We start from the raw sequence: 23,668 nt of genomic DNA on the forward strand, positions 1-23,668 counted from the left end.
AATGTCATTCCTGCCCTTCACTTTTGTGGTGGCGTCTTTAGCTCTATCTCCTATGCGTAAAGCTCCTGCTAGCTCTGTCTGATTCTGACTTGATCAACTGAGCACTGTAGTTTTTTTTTTGACTTCATTTCTTGATCCGCTCGTCCGTTGAACTGATCTGTTCATTTTTTGAATATGGCGGAATTCACACACACCTGGCTCATATTTGCATGTTAGGTTTACAGATTTGAGTGTAGTTTTTGATGGGGTTTGGTGTCCCTTGCACAGCGGAAGACTTGTACAAAACAAATAAATCAGACACGGATCTATTTGACCGATTATGCGATTAATCAATTCACAAGTTAAACAGATAATTGCATGCTAGAACGCAAATAATTCATGCTTAGAAAATATAAATCCTAAACATGATTTCTACTGTTTAGGGTTACCGATTTTGATTCTCCAAAGAATCGACGATTGCTTGCGCCTTCTCCACGATGATCTTCAATACTAGACCATGGATCTTCTGACTGGTTCCCGAACTGTATCTCGATATCAGGGTGGACTGATCTTATCAAAATACTAGGACTCGAATAAAAGAAGACAGAAATTTCTCAAGCACTATGGAGTCAAAATACTAGGAGTCCCGATTTGTAATTTTTCCCTGTTCGCAATTAGTAGTCTCGATTTGTTTTTACTATAAATGATAAGTATGTTCCACATTTCACTTACTCCATTCACATAATGTGAATCAAATTGGAGTTTTTTTTTTGTTTGCTAAAATTCGCATTTAAGATTAAGATTAGACCCAGTTTGAAACAACTTCAGGCCAGGAGTTAAGTTTGAACAAGATACAAGAATGGGTGATAAAAAGGTCTAAAACAGGTAAACAAGACAAAAGGAAGAGTTTGAAATAAAAAAAAATATAGCCGGAAGTGAGTCACTAAGTTCAACATCAAGTCAAACCCAACGACTCACTGGAAGCTCACTGGTCTATCGACCATAATTGGCGACTTGTTGTGTTCAACACCATGTTGGTGTTGAACTCAACATCTCGCTGGAGACCTTCTGACCCCAGAAACGAAGCAGAGTTCAACACCATGTTGAACCTAGCGACTCTCTGGGACGCATAGACGAGCCTTCTCTATTCAAACTCGAACAAACTTGAGCTAAGAGTATAAATAGATCTGGTATACATTTTTAAAGCACGCTTGTAAAAATAGAGAAAAAGACATTGAAGAGTAGAACTTCCATCCAACTATGACTTGTACTCCATGATATTTGATATGCTTGGATTTTGCACTATTTTAAGGTGTTTATTTGGTCTGTTTTGAGTGCTAAAGTTGCATTACATGTCCATTATTTGCATATTTTATCTATTTTGGCATTTTAACGTGTTTTGTGAGAAATGTGCAAAATAGAGCCTAAAAAGATAACAAAAAGTCGAAGCTGAAAATCTGGAGTATTTGAGACAGGCAGCGAGTGCTGGTCGCCAACGACCGCTGCCCTTGTAGCGGTCCGCTTCGGAAAATTAGAGCTGAAAAGAAGAACACGTCAGCGACTGTTGGGTTGTGTGCAACGACCGCTCAGTTAGATCCAGTAGCTACGGAATGATTGCCTGTGAGCACTGAAACAAGTGCATCGACCGCTGATCGAGATAGAGAAGCTACAGATGATTTGCGGTGATCGCTGAACATTGTGTAGCGGCCCGCTAGGAAAACTCGGCGCATAGAAATTGCCATATTTTCTCTCCAAGACTTACCATACTAGAAGAAAGATTTACCATATCAAGGCACACAACTTGGAGGCTATAAATACCCCCTCAAGCTTCATCATATGAACCTTTTGCTACATAATTTCCAGAGCATAATATTTGAGAGTTCCTGTAACGCCCCAGAATTTTGTTCCTTTCCTTCGGGATAAATCGGATTTATTAGCTTAATTAATTTCCGTTTAGAAGATGTGTAATCGTACATTCCTCGTTGTAATTCGACTTTGGAGTAATTTAAGTATCTTCGTTGAAGGAAATAAAGTGCAAGGAAAATTTAAGTTTCAAGAATAAAAGTGGAGAAAATGCTTTATTAGAGAAATGTGGATACACCGTGAAGAAATAGAAATACAAGGATTATGGAAAGTACAAGTCTTAAACATGCATACAATGCTACAAGTTGTGGGACCCATTTCCCTTGCATGAATTTAGGGAGTACAGTAAGCCTAAAGGAGAGGGGCTCAAGGTCTAATGCTTGACCATTAGCTAACTCTAGCAATAAATCAAAGTAAGAAGTTTAGTAGATTCTCTCCATCCCTCTCGGTCCTTGCACCACATGAATCCAACTTTTGACAACTATATACCTGTCATGATAACACAAAAGAGGGGTTAGAAGATATGCCAACCAAAATTTCAAGGTTTAGACTTAGCAAGGAAAGGGTAAGAATCTACAAGCTCCTGCAGGAGCCTTTGCAAAGTGTCAAGAGTCAAGAGTCAAGATATTCAAAATCTCCAAGGAAAGGAGTAAAGACAATTGGTGACTAGGAATGAGCTCATGATAGAGCCAAAAGAGAACATATAGTACAAAGCAAACATCACCAATATCAGTCAAAATAAGACTCCCCAAGGTTATCATGAATTAGGCAATGGATGCTAAATATACCAGCAAGAAAGAAGGAGAGCTAGCAGCCCAAAATAGGAGCCTTTGCCTCCAAGTCTCAAGCACAAAAGGCCAAAGATGGAAGCCTATATAAGCAGCCCCAATCTCCTTCTCCTCCCCTCATTCTCAACACTCTATAATTTCACCAAATAAGTCAAGGAATATAGCAAGGGAGGGAGGAGGAGCAAGGAGGAGATTTTGAGGCAGGACATCGGTCCCATCCGAGAGGATTCATCAAAGTGAGGTAACAACCTCAACAACCATCTCCATCGCATCATGTAGATCAACCACAATAGATAGCCAATAACTTAGATTCTTAGAAGCTCAATAGAATATTCATAACAGTAGCAAGCATAAAGAACCAAACATCAACAGATGGTACCAATGCTTAGTCAAGTATGGGATACTCCCAAATCAGTAAACTACAAGTATGACAATCATAGAAACAAGACTAAGTGTAGCAAAAACAATAGCAAGCTCCTTCCAGTGATTAAGTACAACCAAGTTTCGAATCAATAAGCACTAGAGAGCCCCCAAAGCTTTGTTTTTATTGTAGAAATTGAGTAGAAGGGAAAGGGGAGGAAGCTTAGCTTAGGCGGAGGGGCTGCCGGGCGACGAGCAAGCGTCGACGGAGTCCGAAAATTTCCGCGGAGCAGCTGCAGGCCGCGGCTGAGAGAGAAAGAAGGAGGCGATGCCTCCTCTCTACTGCTGGGTTCGCCGAGGACGCCGGCGCTGGACGGAGAGCGCTCGTCGGAGAACGCTGAGGCGAGTTCGCCCGGCGACGCAGGTGAGGCGCGATTCCGCCGAGGAAGAGAAGGGACGGAGAGAGAAGATGATGGAGCAGCGGCGGTGCGTGCTATGCGCTGCCGGCGACGCAGAGGAGGCGCCGACCGGAGCAGCGGCGAGCACGAGGATGAGACGCCGCCGGGTTCTTCGATGTGATTTTAATTTGGGGATTTACTGTGGGGTTAAATGATGAGAAGAGAAAGGGTTTTAGGAGAAGAAGGAGGGAGCTCCGGCAACGCCGGAGATGGCGATTCGCCGGAGAGGTCGCGGGGCGGAGAGTGGAGGAGGCACCACCATTTCTTCTCCGATCTGGTTTTCCCCAATTCTTGATTTTGAGAAATGTAGGAGAGGAAGAGAGAGTTTGACCGATGGATGGAAGGGAGTCTAGATTTGGACTTTGTAATATTATGTTTGGGCCTTAGTAATTGATTAAGAGGTTGGGCCAAAGAAATTATTGTTGTTGGGTCCCTATTTAATTAAGTTTGGGCCGTAAGTATTTAAATAAAAGGGAGATTTGGGCCTAGAGATTATAAAATATTGGACTCTAGTTTTAATTGAGGGATTGCTATTTAATTAGTGGGCCGATGGATTTACTGTTTGGGCCGAGAACTCTTAATTTTGGACTTAAGAAGTTATTTGTTGGACGGGATTAATTTAAGGACTTGAGTTGGAGCTCAATTGATTAATTCCCGAATAATTTGCTAAGTTTCCGAAGATGGAAGATATTTAACTGCGAGATGCGAAGGGCCGACCGGCGTCCTCCCGCGACGCCTCGGACGGCTGCTAAGGAAATAGGAGGAAAGAGAGACGACGTTCTCGAGCCAGGAAAATAATTAAGTTTAATAAAGAAGTGTTATTAATTAAATTTCCCGATTTAATTAATATGCAAGTTTCTAAAAATTTCCTAGAAGTGAACGAAGGATAAGAGAATTAGTTAGGGGCATGCATTCCTATAAGTATGAGAACTTCTTGAGTCTTATTAGTACGTTGTTTGCTTTCAAAAGGCTATATCTGCGAGTAAAGGCGGAGTGGGGAAAAATCAATTTAAGGAGTTTTAAGTAAACGAGGTGGGCTTTCTATTTAAGATACGATTGTTGCCTTTTTGTTTAAAGTATGGTTTTTATGAAGAGTGCCAAGGTGATATGAAAAGTACAGTTTACGTTTACAGTTTCATGAACAATATTTTATGATGAGTGCTATTTACATCAAGTGAAAGTGATGTTATTGAGTTATGTGACATTATGTGTTGCTTTACGGGCGCTTGTGAACTGTCAGCCTTCGTTGATATTTTGTCGGCTTTGACCGATAGAAATGAGTTTTAGTCGAAAATGTTTATGAGGAAAGGAAGTTTTTGAAAGTTATGTCAAGCCATGTTTTGTTTTGAACTTTGCCTATCTGATTATCTAGCAAAGGCGATGTCCCTACTAGACCATGAGTTTGAGAATTAGTTTCACCAGGAGTTGTGAATTAGTTTCACTAGGAGTTTGTGAATTAGTTCCACCAGGAGTTTGTGAATTTACTTCACCAGGAGTTGTGAATTAGTTGCACCAGGAGTTTGGAGTTTGTGAATTCATTTCACCAGGAGTTGTGAATTCGTTTCACCAGGAGTTGTGACTTCGTTTCACCAGGAGTTAGTTCAGATATGGCATAAGTTCTAGGAAAATATTTTGACAGATTGCTTTTGAAAAAAAAGGAAAAGGGAAAATGTTTTAGTGTTCTCGGATCTTTTACTTAAAATCCCGAGTTTACTTAGGAGTGACTTGACAAAATTAGTTTTTAGTAAAATATATTTCGGCACGTGTCCACTGAGTACACCAAGTACTCAGCCCTACATATGTTTTAAAAAATGTGCAGGTTGAGCAGTGATGACGGCGGGCGGTGTTGAGCATAAGATCCTTCGATAGAATAGTATTTGGATGCGTCGTGTCTCCATACACGATGTCATCTGCTCTTGACTCTTCCGCTGCAATGTAAAAGTCGAGATTTCATTCTCTTGTACCATGCACTCTGATTTATATATATTCCAAGTTATTTCAGTTCAAGTTCAGTTGTGCCACAGTTTTCCCCTTTCTTCCCCGCTTCTTTCATCCTCCCCTAGTCACGATCAACCGGGCTTTCTATCCTTAGAAAGTGCGGTCGTGACAGTTCCTTCCACTGTTCATCAAGATCCAAGGTGTTTGAAGTGCGGATTCAAGAGATGATCAAGACTACAAGTTTAACATTTGGGTTCTATTGTTTTAGTTCTTATATTTTCTCTGTTTTCCCTAAAAACTATTTTTTTTTGATTATTCAATCATGTGTAACTAAACTCATAGAATTCGAGGATGTGTTAGTAATGACTTTGGTTTATACAGTTCCTGTTTATTTAATATCCGCTTTGTTCATTACTTTGCTTCTATTCTAAGTGTTGGATAATTACTTCATGTTTGAGTGACACATTCTATGATGATCTATTGACTTGCAATATATTTGTGAGAGGAGGTTTGCGAATTAGAAGAACTTAATTGACGTTACAATCAGTTTCCCTTAAAACGATACTGTTAATTGAAAGGGAGAACATTAGGAGTTTTAAGAGCTTTTAGGAGTTGTAAATCTAGGATTGACGCCCTTAGTGTCTGTAATCTACTTTGTGCCGCATGGACAATATTTATGTGATTCGTTCTAGTGAAGCATGAACTATGCTGGGGTGTTGTATTTGGAACTTTTATCTCCATAAATGTGAAAGCACATCCCATGAATTCCCTTTTCTCATCTGGATTTTCTATGTGAATTTATCTGTGATTGTTTACTTCTTTCTTTGTTTTTATAATGTTACTTTCAAAACCCGATTCTTTGTTTTTCAAATAGTAAAAGAAGCTTAGTAGAAGATAGACAATCTGCGATAGTTTTTCCCGTGATCGATATCTGGGTACTGACTTTTAGCTATACTATATATACTTTGTATACTTGTAGGTTTATTTAGTGCTAATAAAAAGTGCATCAATGATTTACGATCACGATGTGGGGCTAGTTCTTTAAATTAATCTTAGTTTGTAGAAGGGTTCGCTAAACCTGTTTTCCATATACTGATTAATTTGAGTTTTCTTGTGTTCATAAGTTTCTCTCTTCTTTCTATTAGGCTTATTTAATGTGTGTTTGTAGTAACATGTCCTTTATTTGATGTCTCTTTACTATTGTACATGCCCGATGAATAGTACATGCCCATTTAGGCTTTTACCGTAATGCATGCTCTTTATCTCGGGTCTCTTTAACTTAGAGTTAGGAGCTAACATAGATTGGAAACCCTATGAACTAGAAGCGTGTGAGGTTATAGTTAATAGGATGAATCGTTAACCTATTTTTGGTGCATACTATGCATCTTGTAGGGGTGATAAGTTACTAAGGTGTTGTCTATGCATCTTGTAGGGGTGGGTGATGGATTAGTGAGTAGAGTTTGGGAAAATAATTAGCTTATCCTCGGTGTACCATTCTTTGATCAGTGATCAGCGGAAGAGTCTAAGACTCTCGTGGATCCTTGAAACACAGAATCTTAATTTCGAGATAGGAACATAATCTCAACCCGAACCAAATTCGGAGTAGTTATCCCATCTTGTCGTTAATCCTGTAACATAGTCTCAGTTTAGTTAACGTTTAAGTGACTATACCTATCCAGATGTAATCGAATCCTTCGTGCTGTGGAATGTGTACATGGACTGCCAATGTGCATGTGAAAAGTGAAAACTTACTAATGGAATAATCGACTGCACTGACCAACTAACTACCCAGATAAACTGAAAAAAGTGAAAGGACAGAAGTAAAAGGTGGCTAAAGGCATAATGTGGTCCCAAACTCTTGCAAAGTGTCTTCTTCATCAAGTAACAAAAACTAGGAAAATCTAGAACTCCACGGACGAAAGCTTGAAATCGAAATTATAAAACCAGATCTAGATTCCATAATAGATTAAGAACACCAATTCATGTAGAAATCCACTACTATGTACGTTGACCAACATGCAAGGTGACGAAAATGAACTAAACACAGATCTCATGCATTTCCTAAAGATTACACCGATCAATTCATGTAAACACTTGAGAGACTCCTAGATCTAATTAGCTATGGGAGTGGAATTGAGCTAGTCTCCAAGTGTCCTCCTTCTTCTTCCTTTGATCTTCTATTTATAGGTTGGCTTGCCTCAATCTCTAGAGCTTCTCTTCTTCTGAAGTAACAATTCTGCCCTTCCCAATAGTTGATTGTTTCCTTGCAATTCCCTTCCTTTTCCTGCTCAAGCTCTGTGGCATGCATCCTGTTCAAATTGCACCATTCTAGCATCATTTTCACTTTACACATCTTCGACCCCTTTCTTCCTGACTTGTACCCTAACCTGCACACTTTAGCAACTTTCTTGCACATAATATCCGATTAAGCAGATCATCCTAACCAGTAACCAAGGCTTAGAAAATGACTTGTCAATGATGTTTCTCAAACATTTAAATGTATAGTAGACAAGTTGTGAACGAAAAGTCTAATAGAATGTGACGACATTAATAGAATGCGACGCTATCGTTTTTTGTAGAAGAGAAATAGAATTTCACAACCTTGATAGGCTTTGACTACCACTCTTGAAATGTTGCAGTGTCAGTCTGCATGTTTTCTTACCATAGGAAATAAACGACACTGGTGTGGTATAACAATGAAGGATTCTTATTCTTTACTGAAAGACAAGGTCTAGATGATTGTTGTTTCATAATCATTGTTCACATGATTATACCAAATTGATTATGCACTACTTTGATTTATCAAATTGTGCGTTTTTCGTAATCCAAAAATCTTAATATCTTGGATAGTGGTGATCAATATCTAGAGGTTCAAGTATTTTTATTGCAATGAATCGTGTGTTGGGTGAGTCAAGTTTGATAATACCCTCAAGAGGTGTTCAAAAAAGGTTTTATTATTCAGTAATCAGATTAGTTGGAATTTATTCCATAATAATACTACTCCCTCCGTCCCAGGATGACCCTTATTCCTTTTTGGGGTGTCCCAACATATTCAAGTCATTTCTATTTATGGTAAAAATTTACTTTACTACCAACTCCACTTACACCACTAAACAACATCTCCTAAATTCCTGTGCCCAAAAGAAAGGGGTCTAATATCTTGGGACGGAGGGAGTATTACTTTACTCTTTCTCTACTTTAACTACTTATAATTATTTTTCCAAAACGAGTGCAAGAAATGAAATGGCTCTACTACTGCAGAACGAATGGAGTTGTAAATAATGTTTTTGAAGTAGACAATTCTTGGAAAAAGGTATTAATTAATTAATGTTAAATAGTAGACAAATTAATTAATGGATATTTATATCTTAAAAATGAGAAATAATAAATTAAAGAACTAAAGCCACGGATTACTCCTAATATGGACAGTTAATATTATTTTATGTAGTGACTGGTTATAATATTCTATTCAGCTTGTATTTAATCGAAGCTCAATTTAATTAGTAAAAGATCAAGAGGTTTGGTGACAAACTCATAGTTTAGGATGTTTGTATGGGTGATTGACACAAGTTGTTGAGTAATTTGAGGTGTAAAGTTTAAGTTTCATCCACTTATTTGCTACTTCTTAGAGCTAACGAGTTTGTCGAAGTCTTTAAGCAAAAACGTGTTAAACGAGTTTTAACGGGGTTGAACGGGCCAATACAGAGAGTTTGCCTGCCCTATCGTTTTCTAGGCAAAGAAATGCCCACTAGAGTGTTCTGGCGAAAATAGAATTGGAGTTCCAGAGAATGTTCCCGGCCAGGGGTTTTCCTTGAAAAATGGGATATCGAGAGAATGCGGCGTTTTCATATATGAAAATTGGTTGGTCGGGCGATTGCTACTGACGCCCAATTTTGCCCACTTTTCACATACTCGATCCTATAACTCACACACACACAAATTGATCCAAATCGAAGACCTAGAGTTGATTTGATGGCAAAAGAGTTTCACCCATCCAAGAGTATTGAAGGAAGAAGACTTTCCACATCATTTCCACCTATTGGAAGTTCCTATTCCCTTATTTACTATGTTTTCTTCTATTTCCTTAGATGTTTTGTTGGATATTTTAGTGTAATTGGATTAACTTGATTGATTGGTATTATCATAACGATACATCATATAAGTATGGAGGGTGCGGAGTGCACACTTATTTGAATTTGTTATGATGTTAAGAGCGAAGCCCCTGAACAGATGAACGGGGGTCCGGGGGCAGCGCCCCCGGATAGCGGGGTCCAAGGGGCAGAGCCCCTAGCTGGGGTGGAGCTGTATAAGAAATTCATCCGAAAATGTAATTTCGGAAAAGTAAAAGGACCAAGTTGCAATTTCCAAAACCTTTAAAATTCTGTTATTTTCGGTTAGGAAATGAACAGATGCGTCTGTTCATGTTTATAAACCGATCCGATCGTTATTTATGGTTATGATCATCTTCAACAATTGTATTCGAAAAGTTCAAACCAATCTTCTGAATTTTATCCGATCGAATAGTTTGGTAGAACTGTCAAATTGATTTGATCTGAAAGTGTTTATCACGACTTTTAGATATCCGTTTTTGTGTTCTATATATTGAATTTCCACAACATGTTTCTTGTGTTATGGATTTGAATATGAGTTACTAAGTTCTATCCAAGAATGACCCCCGGGAGCCAAAGTTTAGTTGACTTTCCATGAAGTCCGAGCATCCACTGCTTTGATGGCCTAGAGATAAACCATGGTTGGGACATTTTTTCAACAAAGCATTTAATCTTTCCCCTGCTTTGAACATCGACTCTTGGCTCTTGATACTAAAGTGAGAGATCTCTGCCTAGAGCTTAGAAGGAACAACCTCTCTAAGAACTTTTATTCCATTGTAGTTAGTCATTTTCTTATTTGACAAAATATAGTGGGCCATTGATTTCATGGGCCCTTTTCCTCCATCTAATAGGTTCCAATACTTCTTATTGGCGTGAACTATGTATCGAGGTGGGTGGAAGCCATTTTTACCAAAACCAATGATTCAAAGGTGGTGATCAAATTTGTCCAAAAAAACATATTCATGCAATTCGGCATACCACGGGCTATAGTAAATGATGGGGGCTCCCATTTTCGAAATAGGTGAGCTAAAGGCAAGGCATGGAGTGAAGCATTGGGTGACAACTCCTTATCACCCACAAGCTAATGGTCAAACTGAGTTGGCCAATAGGGAGAAGAAGAGACTCAATTCCACTAGACACCCAAACTTATATTCCAAGCCAAGGCAAGGGTAAGTTTGAAAGAGTGTGAAATTGGGGCGGACCTCTACTAATCTGGCGGGTGATGAGGCGGCCACCAGCTGGCAATGAAGTTGGCTAGTAAAGGATTATGATTTGTAATTATGTTCAAGATTAAGATAGGGCTAACGTGATGCTCTCCTATTACTATAACCACTAAGAAGATTCAAGGAGACTGCGAGCAAGTTCTAGAAACATATTACATAGTTGATGAAAAATCACACAAATACTTTTTTTCTTTTTTTTTAGAAAAGATATGGTCTTAATCCTCACAAGGTACTTTTTGGCAAAAGACAATCCAACGAGCAATTCACTTTAGACAAATCACAATTAAGAAACACAAGTCAAGCTAAATCAACAAGTTTTCGCAAATATTTTTTACCACATTTCATCATAGGCAACTCATCCAACAAACATGCTTAGTTCATCTTGCAATATCACTCAATTACCATTCAATTTCATCCAAGGGAGTTCACAAACAAAAAAAAAATATTAAAAAAACCACAACACCCAAAATAAAAAGATAACTATACTACCAACACCCACACAGAATGCCATCATATCAGTTTAGAGTACATGCCATGATCACTTAAATCACCACGAATTACATAACAAGGAGTCACAAAATAGGGAGAATGGAATAGAAAGAGACTCGATCTCACTAGACACCCCCAAAACTTATTCAAAGCTAAGTCAAGGATAATTTTGAAAGAGTGTGGAATTGGGGCGTCCTCAACTGATCTAGGGGGTGATGTGACGGCCGCTAGCTGGCCATGTAGTCCTGCTGTTACTGTAAGAGAGTGGCCCATCTTTCATCGTACTAGGTGTAGAAATTCCCAACTGGGGCATTGATGCTCGGCCATTGATCATTGCTCTGTTGGCGCCACTGAGCTCAATTGTCTTCTCACACCTGTTCATTCAGCTCCACGCTGTCTAGCTGTTGTTGATCATGGTGATATCCTTCTCAAGTCTATTCCCGTGGTTTCTCTGTCCTAAGGTGCTTGGCCTGGCCCATCTTCTATTTGCTGGGTTGATGCGTCTTCATTCTTCTCTTCTTCTCCTTCGTAATCACTTGAGCTCAAGCTCACATTCACATTCCCCGGGGTTTTATGCTGTCGGGGTCGGGGGAAAATGATCATCTGCCTTTCACTTCAAGTAGACCTAGCTGCGCCTATCCGAGTCTGATCACATAAGTTCTCTCCAGGAAGGTTATGTCCAATAACAGGGTTGAAGACGTGCCATGATCACCAATGTCGGATTCCAAACCTCCCAGTGCTCCAACAAGGTGGAGTGCCTATGGTAGATACCACTGCACCAACACACAGTGTACCTAAGTTCAGGGTGGTTGATCATAAATTGGCCTAAGTTCAGGGGTGGTTGTTTGTACAAGATCTACCACAATAGAAAGAGCTCATCTCTGTTATACTTCCGTGCTATACACGGGCAAACATATGTCTTCTGAAGGGATACGCAAGACGGAGTTCCTAATAGAAGAACCTTTTGCCCTGTTGGCGGCACAAAACTTCTTTTTGTTTGTAATGTCCTTCAACTTTGTTTGTACGGTGACTGAACTCAAACAACATTTTGGTAACCTCCCCCGTGAATCCAAATATTTCCTTAAATTGTGCCATCGGCCCCTAAACCCTAAACCCTAAACCCATTGGCGTGTTAAAACATTTTGGTAATTTCTCCCGCGGGTATAGACTTGAGGAGGATATCACCCGATCAACAACAGACTAGACAACGTGAAACAGAATGAACAACAACTGCGAGAGGACAATGGAGCTTAGTGGCACCAACAGAGCAGTGATCAATGGTCGAGCATCAATGCCCAGTTTGGAATTTCTATACCCAGTATGATGAAAAATGGGTCACTTTTGTGCAGCAACAGGACTGCATGGCCAGCTGGTGTCTAGTGAAATTTATCACCCGCCAGATCAGTAGAGGTCCACCCCAATTCCACTCTTTCAAACTTATCCTTGCCTTGCTTTGAATAAGTTTTGGGGGTGTCTAGTGAAATTGAGTCTCTTTCAAACCCTTCTCCCTATTTTGTGACTCCCCGTTATGTAATTCGTGATGATTTGAGTGATCTTGTATCTAAAATGATATGATGGCATTTTGTGTGGGTGTTAGTCGTATAGTTATCTTTTTATTTTTAGTGTTTTTCATTTTGTATGATTTTTGTTGTTTGTAAACTCCCTTGGATGAAATTGAATGGAAATTGGGTGATATTGCAAGATGAACTAAGCATGTTTGTTGGATAGTCGCCTATGATGAAATGTGGTTAAAAATGTTTTGCGAAAACTTGTTGATTTAGCTAAGTGAAGTCTTGTGTTTCCTAATTGTGATTTGTCAAAAGTAAATTGCTCGTTGGTTTGTCTTTTGCCAAAAAGTACCTTGTGAGGATTAAGACCATATCTTTTCTAAAAGAGGGAACATCTTTTTTTGTCCACGAACTTTGTCAAAGTATCATTTTAGGTTCTTGAACTTTGAAAATATCATTTGAGGTCTGCCAACTATGGGTTAATATCAATTGAAATACTTTTATACTATTTACAAGTTTTTCTAGACAAAAATACCCTCAATATTTTTAAGGGTATATATTTTTAATAAACTTATCATATACTCATATTTTTAATAAATATCTTTACTACCCCCTTCGTCCCGCTTAAGATGACACATTTTCCTTTTTAGTTTGTCCCAACTAAGATGATACATTTCCTTTTTTGGTAACTTTCTCTCTCCAATTAATACTCACTCCTATTAAAATATTCATCTTAGCCGGGACGGAGGGAGTATATATTTTTGATGAATTTTCTAAACATAATTTGACCTTCAATATTATCACTTAATTTTGTGACATGCAAGAAAAGATCCTTACTCAATTTTTTATTATTAAAGAAAAGTTCTTTAATTGATAATATTGAAGACCAAATTATATTTAAAAAATTCGTAAAAAATATATTGTAAAGATATTTATAAAAAATATGAGTATATGATAAGTTTATTAAAAATATATACCCTTTGAGGTATTGATGGTATTTTCGTCCAGAAAAAAACTTGGAAATAGTAAAAAAGTACTTCAAATGATATTAACCAATAGTTGATGGATCTCAAATGATATTTTCAAAGTTCACGGACCTAAAATGATACTTTGGCAAAGTTCATGGACAAAAAAAGATGTTCCCTCTTTCTAAAAAAAAGGAAAAAAAAATTGTGTGATTTTTCATCAACTATGTAATATGTTTTTAGAACTTGCTCGCAGTCTCCTTGAATCTTCTTAGTGGATATAGTAGTAATAGGAGAGGACGTTAGCCTTATCTTATTCTTGAACATAATTGCAATTCATAATCCTTTACTAGCCAGTTTCATGGCCTCGCGGCCGCCTCATCACCCGCCAGATTAGTAGATATCCCTATTGAACAACTCAGTTTGACCATTAGCTTGTGGGTGATAAGGAGTAGTTACCTGATGCTTCACTTCATGCTTCACTTGCTAAGGCTGCCTCTAGCCACCTATTTCGTAAATGGGAGTCTCCATCACTTATAATATAGCTCGTGGTACACTGAATTGCATGAAAATATATGTTATTGAACAAATTTGATCACCACCTTTGAATCGTAGTCCACAGTTAACAAGATGTATTAGAACCCCATTAGATGGAGGAAAAGGGCCGATGAAATCAATGCCCACTATATTTTGTTAAATAAGAAAATGACTCAACTACAATGGAACAATTCAAAAAGAATTACGACTCAACTACGAAGGGACGAATAAAGTAATTTTTAGATTTTCTTTAAATAAGAAAAGACAAGACAAGGGACATGGTTTCTTTAGATTTTAATTATCCTATTTGGATAAGTTACCAATGTAAATGGTTGTATTTATGTGCTTATGTGCTGAGTGAATTATTATAATTGCTTTTGCATCTTTTTAGGGGGTGTTCGATTTGCAAGATTGTATCCCAAATTAAATATGTAGTCTGTTTGGTTTATGAGATTCAATCTGACAATCTAATCCTAAGTAGATAATCATGGGATAATTATTCATAACTAACCTCATTACTAAAATAATCTCACAACTCAATCCTAGATTGTATTTTGGTATTATTTAATTTAGGAAACCGAACACCACCTTAAGAGATTAGAAAATACTCCATCCGTCGCACTTTTCTTTTTCATCATCTGTCCCAACCAAGATGACCCCTTTCTTATTTAGGAAATCTTGAAAATACTCAATTTATCTTTCTACTTTCTTACTTTATTCATCTCTTCTACTTTTAAACACTCAACAACTTTTTCTCTCTCCTACTTTAAACATCAACAACCTGTTATCTCTCCTACTCTATTCATCTTTCATATTTTTAAACTCCTAACAACTTTCTCTCTCTCTTCCTAAACACTTTAAGTTTGCATGCATAAAATCCTGTGTTGCCCAAGAAAGGATCATCTTCCTTGGGGTGGAGGGAGTATAAAATTATATATCGTCTCTGTAAAAAGATTTATGTGTGAAGTTATCTTGCAACTTGAGAAGATAAGTGGAAGTTAGGATCCTACAGACATATTTACTACTCTTTACGTTCCATAGTAGTGGAGTCATTTTGTCATTTCGGTACGTTCCATAGTAGTAGAGTCACTTCTCTTTTAGTAAAAGTCAACACATTTCTTCTCACTTACATTACTCTCTCTTAATTTATTCTCTCTTCATCTCACACTCCTTTTCATTTCCTATTTTATTTTTTCTTTATTTAACTCACTTGACACAATTTTTCTTAAATCACGTGCCAAAAAGAACTATCTCTACTACCGCGGAACAATGAGAGTAAGATGGTGACCTTAGAGAAGTTAAAGAAGGTAAAGTTATGCATAGATTCAATTGGACTTGAAAGTGAAAGAGAATGTCAGGAGTGGATGTACTTTCAAGTGAGAGATTGTTGGGTTGTGGAGCCTGTATTTTGGGCACGTGTGTCCCTAAATTGTGGCCGTCTATTTTCTCAATATGTAGAGTTGTTTTCTCATTGTAAATCCAGGATTCGGCATCTCACCTATACGTAGTTTCACATCTTATCGAATTTGGTAAACGATTCCTCATGCTCCTCTTTTATATTTGTGAGTACGTGTGTCTAGTTCATAACAAAAAGAACACCATGGGTGTGGGGAATTACCTGGTGTGAGGGATGGAAATTCAGGTGGCAGGATGAAACTCCAATTGCTATATCTCTTACTCCTTGCTTTATTTGTGCTTGATTGGGGATGGTGTGTAAGTGTAAATAAAAAGATGTGAGATACTTCTACTTGCACCATGTCTATTCTTTCTCATTCTACCACAGGCAGGGAGTTGTGGGGAACACCTCTTGCTAGGACTGACCTCTTGCACCATGGTTCAGTGGTGAAGTGTGGGAGTATTAAAATGGGGTGTATCATGTTACATGGTTATGAAAGATTCAACTAGAATTCACTACAAAAACAGGCATCAAATTTGTCCCAGAACAAGTACTACAAAACACAATCAATCATGAGAGTAGGATGAAGAAAAGTATGAAAAGGGGATAAATTTATTAGACTTAAAACAAAAAGATTAGGCAGAATGTAAATAAACAAAGGTGGAAAATGAATTGAGCAAATCCATAGTAGTCCCGAAATATTCTACTATATCAATGATATTTTCTTTTTAAATAAATATTTTCTCATTCAAGTACATGATACATATCATAAAATCTTCCCACTATCCAGAAAACTCTTGAAAAATAACCTGAAAAATATCATTGTATTTAATTTACAAATAAAAAAAGGGAGAAAAGTCATGCTGTAGGAGTGGAGGCCTAAAAACAATAAATGCATAAATAATAAACAGATTAAATTACCTTGAAAAATTGGTGCAAGAAAACAGCATAATTCCAAATCACCCAAACAAAATTCCACAAAAATCTTGTACGGATATGAGATCGCAGCAGCAAAATCAGGAAACAGCTCACCGCCGCGAAAAGCAGAAACCGAAACCGAACTCCAAATTTTCTTCTCCCAAACCAATAATTCTTCAAACCAAAGAAGTAAATTCAATAATTGATACACATCGCAAGACGAAATTGAAACTAAAAATGAGGCCAAATCAGTGTTACCTCTCGATCTAGCCAGATCTTGGATCGGGATCGCTTGCGGCGAAAACCGTTGAACATCCGCAGGAATTTGAGGTCTGGAAATTTTCGTGATTGGGGTTTAGATTCGAACTCGAATGTATAGCGGCGGAGCTTGAACCTGAGTTTGCAAATAGGCAAGATTTTGGAATAATTGAAATCGAAAATGAAATTGAATCGCTTTGCCTTTGCTCTGAAGCTGAGCGTCCATGGCTGCAGTTGATTCATCGATTGAAGCAAAACGCTGCATCGAAATTACATTTATGGCCGCATGTCCCAACCAACTAGCCGTTACAATTTGGAGTGGGAGATCTTTTTTATCAATAGCTTAATGGGCCACCAAATATTTTAAACCAGTATAAAGTCTCTTTTTTGTCCTTAACATAGATTTTATGATTTTCGTGTACCATTATCTTTTGAATTATTTGGTCCATAAAAAAAATGGGTCACATTTAGTCCGAAATTGACGGAATCACGGAACTGTTAAAATTTAACGGTCAACAATTTTTAGATCGATTTTGACCAGATTAAGAGTTTTATTATGTTTAATTAATGGCTAATATATAATTAACCCAAACCTAAAATTACCTCTTGCATATCTAATTTTTCTTTTTCTTTATCGGTTTCTTTGAAGAACCCTAGTAGATCTGGGAGCCATATCTGATTCTTCTTCTTCTTTCTTGGTTCATCATTTCATCTTCTTTGAAGAACCCTAGTAGATCTGGGAGAAACTGGCTTCGAGAAGACGACGCACATACCGCAATTTCGCCATAAGGCGGGATATGCAAGCAGCCATTGACCGTACAACCCCAGCTATGGAAAGGGCAGGGTCCTCCTTCCTAGCATGCTCTAAATCTTTTATACCTACATCTATCCTGTGCAAAATCGCGTAAAAGGGTTTACCGGAGTTCTTGGAATGAATCCGAACTAGATTTAATAAAGTAATCTCCCGTGCCCCAAAAGCCCTCTCGAGTAGAGCCGAGCTCGAAGGGGTGAAGAGGTTCCTGTCGTCGGTGCCAATTGTCAGAGTTATGAGCTTTTGTCGAGAAAGCAATGACGCGAAAACTCTGTTCATCGACAGCTATCATACGCCAAACAGCAGTTGAATGTGACCTCCGCGCTGAATTTTTGAGAAATAAGTTGTGATCTGCTACTCGGAGACGGATTGATTGACTGTTCTTAAGCTTGCTTTGTATGTAATCAAAGGATCTTCCAGACTCGCCGGATTGCTTGAAAACAGAGTGCAGCATTGCGTCCACGGTGTACTGCGCTATATAGCTTTGCTCACTGAATCGCCACCCTTGTTCGTGGTGGAATTCCGCTGGCGGCGGTGCTGCTCTGTTGCAGCCGGGGATTGAGCTGCGGAGCTCTAATATGGGTTAATTTCCTTGCTTTCCCTTGTGTTCCTTCAACTCAAGGAGAAATGAGAAATTTCGGAATAAGGGTCTCAATTCGCTGACCTTTTGAGATGAGAGATTAAATTCGCTGACCGTTTGAAATATGGGTCCGAGGCATGCGAATTTTTCAGAATAAGGGCTTTTCACCTTTTTATATTTATTCTCTTCACTTTTCTAAGTATTTCCCTTCCAATAATTATAAATTGACGTAAGTACCCTTTAACCCAATTGCATTCTCTCACAAATTCTCCTCATTCAGTCACCGCCGGCACTTATTCAAGGACTCTAACGAAGTCACCTTCCAACCTGAGCAACACAAAATCAGCCATAAGCAGAAAATTATAGAGAAAATCATTTTCCCTGAAAATCAATTCAAATCATGATTAGTACTAGGGCATGCCATAGCCAGAATCACTCCCAGAAGTCCTACTCCACTTCCAACGTCAACAACACTCAAATTCGTCCTCTATCACCTCATTTTCCTCTTTCACCGCCGTCAAATTCTTATTCCAGCCAATTAAAAAAACACGATGAAAGCTATAATGGTATTTGTAACACCTGGTTCCATTCGAGGAGGAGGTCAATGTAGAGACGAACTTGATGCTTTTGGCGCGAAGTCAATGCCTCAAAATTCGGGATAACAGCTGCCGCAGCGGAGGCGCGTGAAAAGCCACCGGCTTTCGCTGCCGGAAAATGAGCGAAGTTTTAGTGTCGATTGTTTAATTGTAGGAATGTGTTTGAAGAAAGTCATCAGAGAATGCAGAGAATAAAAAGATTGGGCGTGGCAAACGGTGGAGGTGGAGGTGGAGGCGAAGTGGAGGGTGGAGGTGGAGGTGGAGGAATTGGATTAAAGGGTAGTTTAGTCAATTTATAATTATTGGAAGGAAAATAATAAGGAAAATAAAGAGAATAAATATAAAAAGGTGAAAATCCTTATTCCGAAAAATTCGCATGCCACGGACCCATATTTCAAAAGGTCAGCGAATTTAATCCCTTATCTGTAAGTGAATTGAGAATCTTATTCCAAAATTTCTCAGGAGAAATTGAGCTGAATTGGGAGGTTCTTTTTAATTTGATTTTCTAGAATAATAATTTTATTTATTTTGAAAAAAATTAAAAATTCTAATTAAATCTCTAATCTGGTCAAAATCAATTAAATAGATGTTCACTGTTAATTTTAAACAGTTTCGTCCAAAAAGGACTAAATACGACCCATTTCAATTGCGATGGACCAAATAATTCATAAGATAATGTTTTAGACCAAAATCGTAAAATCGTCATATGTTAGGGAAAAAAAAGAACTTTACTCTTTAGACTATTAAAGATATAATATACTGCCCAATTCCTTCAAATATTTCTAATCCTATGGCCATCAAAACCCCGGCCTATCTAGATTTCTAATAATACAACAACAATTTATTAGAATTATTTTAAATTATATGGTTTTAATTTTCTTTTTCTTATTTATTTATGTACATAAATATATACTATTAAAAAATCTACAGAAATAAAAACCCTGACCATAATTTAATTTTTCTATTCTTTTACATAGTATAGTTAAACGTTTACATGTTCAGTAGCTTAATATAGTAACTAAAAATAAATTATGTGCGTATAATTTTTGGACATATACTATAGAAGGAAAAGATATTGGTAATTTGAGAAAAGATAAATGTACATATATTCTACATATATAATACCCTTTGAGTTGTTAATCAGTTCGAACTGGTTTTAATTAAACCAATTTTATTATTAATTATTCACTCCGTCTCATTAAAGATGACCTACTTTCCTTTTTGATTTGTCTCATCCAAAATGACACATTAATTAAAATGGAAACACATTTATCTCTACTTTATTCCATCTCTCTTATTACTCTCTCCTCTTAATACACAAAAACTAACTGCATAAAATCTCGTGTCACCCAAGGAAGGGGTCATCTTCCTTGGGGCGGAGGGAGTATATTATTTACTTATCAAATTACACCTTAAAATTTAATCTTTATATTTAAATATTTTATCCAAATCCCCATATCTATTATTCGTATCGTATATATGCTGATATATGCATGGGATTAGTCCCCCCACCCCCCCACATGCCTTCACCCCGCGCCGAGTGATCGCCCCAGCCGATGGTATATCGGCTCCGCATTGGCCTGCGGAGCAACCGATCGCAACGTCTATTCATAGGAACAATCCAATGCATGTGGAGGTTGCTGGTCAACACAGACATTAATTTTGTCATCATTGATGGGCTGTAACCAGCGGGGGTTACTAGCCGATCCGGTTCAAGGGGTTGAACAAGGATGGACGTATCGGGATATGTTGAGCGTAGGCCTGCAAATTCGGGTACCCAAACCCGAAATCTAAAAAATATAATACCCAATACTCGACCCGTATGTGAATTCGGATACCCTAATACCCGATGCGGGTACCCGAACCCAACTAATCGGGTACCTATAAATCCGAAATTATTATATTTCAAGTTTTATTCTATTTATATAAATTATATTGTTATGAGAAATAAATTTTAAAAATAACACAATACTAGTACTCCCTCCGTCCCATAGTAGATGTCACACTTTCCTTTTTAGTTTGTTCCACAAAAGATGTCACATTTCCTTATTTGAAAAAGTTCTCTCTCATATTATTATAAATATATATATTATTTTCTCTTTCCACTTAACACACAAAACACCTCCTAAAATCACGTGTCAATCCCCAAGTGTGACATCTACTATGGGACGGAGGGAGTATTATTTATTGACAATTATTAAAAGTTTAAACTTTAATTTTTATGCTTTAACTTTCTCTAGATTATGATTCTTTGACCATATACATATAGGTGGTGTTCGGTTTGCAAGATAAAATAATACCAAGATACTATCTAGGATAGAGTTGTGAGATTATTTTAGTTATAGGGAGTTAACTATGACTAATTATCCTATGATTATCCATCTAGGATTGAGTTGTGGGATTGAATCTCATAAACCAAACACACTACAAATTTAATCACGGATACAATCTTCCAAACCGAACATCCCCATAATAGACATTAGAAAATAAAGAAACTTTTTGCATAAACTAAAACTCAAAAGAGATTAAAATAAATTTTTAAGATTTTAAATAAATATGTAATAAAATGGAGAGAGCATAACTATATATTAAAAAGACACTCCATTCGTTCTATAGTAGTGGATGTATTTTTTTACGGCATGAAAATTAAGAAAAATTATGTTAAATGAGTTAAGGAAAGAAAAAAAATAAAGTTGGAAGTAAAAAATGTAAAGAGATGAAAAGAGAATAAAGTAAGAGAGACTAAAGTAATTAACTGAGAAGAAATGTGTTGACTTTTATTAAAAAAGAAAATGACTCCACTAGTATGGTAATGTTGTGGACATTCCTACAGGTCTGCAGATAGAGGCCAACAACTTGGGATACCCTTAATCAATAGGGTTGAACAAAATGGCTTCGCGGGAAGAGACATAGAGGATGCAAATCGACATCTCACCAAATTCGTGGAAACAATGTGTATAGGGGTTCCGGGGAGAGAGCGGGTTGGGAAAATGGAGACAAATAAGATAAGGCGGTGATTGATGACTACAAATGAGACATTTTCCGGTAGATAAGAAAAAGTGTGAGATATGAATTATTCCGATGGCTAAGAGCATTCCAAGGGCAATTGAAAACACATTTTCCGGTAAGATTAAGCATTCAATCATAAATAGATGTTGAAATTGCAATATACGGTCTATAGCTAATTTTAATTTGAAATTCTTCTATAATTGCGAAAATACAATTCGCTTTATTACTAAACAAATATTATTTCACAAATCATTACAATAATAATAGGACTCCAGATGGAGGTCGTAAAGATAGTACAATCACAAGTTATAAATTACAATCATCTTATTCATATCATAAATATGTAAACTTTCCATTACAAACTTCCATCACTGGACCCTGCAGCCACATAAACACGAATTACGAAATTGCATAAAAAATTAAAACTGGATGACACATGAAAAATGGAGTAATAATTAATTCGAGGGAGAGTTGTAATTACTTGGAGCAGTCCATGGATGGGGAGTAGCGGTACGGAAGGGCGACGCCACATTTTGTAATGAGGCTATTAATCAATTCCGGCTTGGCCCCGACGCTTGGTGCAAGAGACTTTACGCAGCCACACACGGCCTGCCTATCAGGCGTTGTGGCCGCGGCCTTGTTCAAGTTTTTCACGCCATCACAGCAAGAGGCCGCCACTGGTCCGCTTCCACGGAGGTATGCCAGGCAGGGGGACACGCTGCTCATTACTTGCCCGCATGAGATGGCGCCTTCCGCAGTCGCAGCTGCCGCCACGACCACAATCACCACCAAACACACTACCTTAACTTCACCAAAACCACCCATTTTTTTTGCCTTAAGTATATGGTCTACTTTTTTTTTTTTTTTTTTTTCTGTATTGGAATTTGTTGCATCTGATAATAGTGCTCTTGCATTGTCACTATATATAGACTGCTGCATGTGCATATGTGTTTATAACAATAGTTTCAAATTTTTGAAACATTGATAATTTGAGCAACCATTTTTCGGTAGAGATTAATCCAAGTTAGGGTGTTTACTATAAAATTATAATATGGATATAAAAATAATCTAAACAAATTAATTAGTCATTTATTTTAGTAGATTGGTTATTTTTGAATTTGTTTGATCCTCCAAGGGATGTAATCAATTGCTAACTAATTATCAATCCCAAATTGAGACTAATTTTCAACCATTAGATTAGAAGATCTTGTGGTTAATATAATGCCAAGTGTAATATATTTTAAATTTAAATAATTATTAATTAAATTAAAAGGGTATTAATGTCAAATCTTATATGTAGTAATTATAACTAACTACTTTCTCTCTTTTCAAAATCATCTCAAATCTTTAAATTTACGTAACTCTCTCAATTTAAATTATTTGTTAGCAAAAAATATATCAAATTAAAGATAATTTAATAAGGATTCCAACGAGATCTCAATTGCATATGTTCCGACGATGTTCGGGTGATGAAATTTGATAAATTATATTTCAATTTTCGTACATGTTGATAAGCAGTTATTTTCAACAAATACAACAAAAAATCTCAATATATTGTAGGCAAAATCTCAATATTATGCATGTCCAATCTCAATAAAAATGTGTTGATATTTTCTTGTTCTTGTGTTGATATTCTAATGTCATATTATTGATATTTGTAATACACAATGTTGATATAATAAAACACTCACGAAAATTATCATATGATAACATAATGACGATATTACCCTTTTGTTGATATTTTGTCTACTATTTATTGAGATTTTGTGAGCTTTAATCTCATCCACTCATTTTAAAATCCAAGGATGGAGATTAGTCTTGATTTTGGATCAGGGTGCTATAAGCATTAGAATAGGACCCTATCTTCCAAATATTCAAATGTA

At 37.2% G+C, this 23,668-nt stretch overlaps 1 protein-coding gene and 1 long non-coding RNA gene across 2 annotated transcripts; both read right to left on the reverse strand.

Annotated features, from left to right (window-relative positions):
- Window positions 1-11,106: 11,106 nt before the first annotated feature.
- On the reverse strand, window positions 11,107-16,665 carry LOC125219077 (uncharacterized). Its single transcript, XR_007176076.2, has 3 exons — window positions 16,535-16,665; window positions 15,836-16,422; window positions 11,107-14,236 (listed from the first exon to the last, which is right to left on the reverse strand). It is a non-coding gene; the product is annotated as an uncharacterized LOC125219077 (long non-coding RNA).
- A 5,597-nt stretch (window positions 16,666-22,262) lies between these two features.
- LOC125217563 (non-specific lipid-transfer protein-like) lies at window positions 22,263-22,669 on the reverse strand. The gene has a single exon (XM_089062348.1). The coding sequence runs from the start codon at window positions 22,608-22,610 to the stop codon at window positions 22,263-22,265; it is 348 nt and encodes a 115-aa protein (XP_088918474.1). The 5' UTR covers window positions 22,611-22,669.
- Window positions 22,670-23,668: the final 999 nt, after the last annotated feature.

The sequence above is a fragment of the Salvia hispanica genome, chromosome 1 (genome assembly GCF_029641045.1).
Source record: "Salvia hispanica isolate PSC_SH4W2 chromosome 1, Shi_PSC_v1, whole genome shotgun sequence".
NCBI classification, from domain to species: domain Eukaryota; kingdom Viridiplantae; phylum Streptophyta; class Magnoliopsida; order Lamiales; family Lamiaceae; genus Salvia; species Salvia hispanica.

Excerpts from the sequence above, each read along its gene's own strand:
- LOC125217563 (XM_089062348.1), bottom strand. The coding sequence starts at position 22,610 with ATGGGTGGTTTTGGTGAAGTTAAGGTAGTGTGTTTGGTGGTGATTGTG.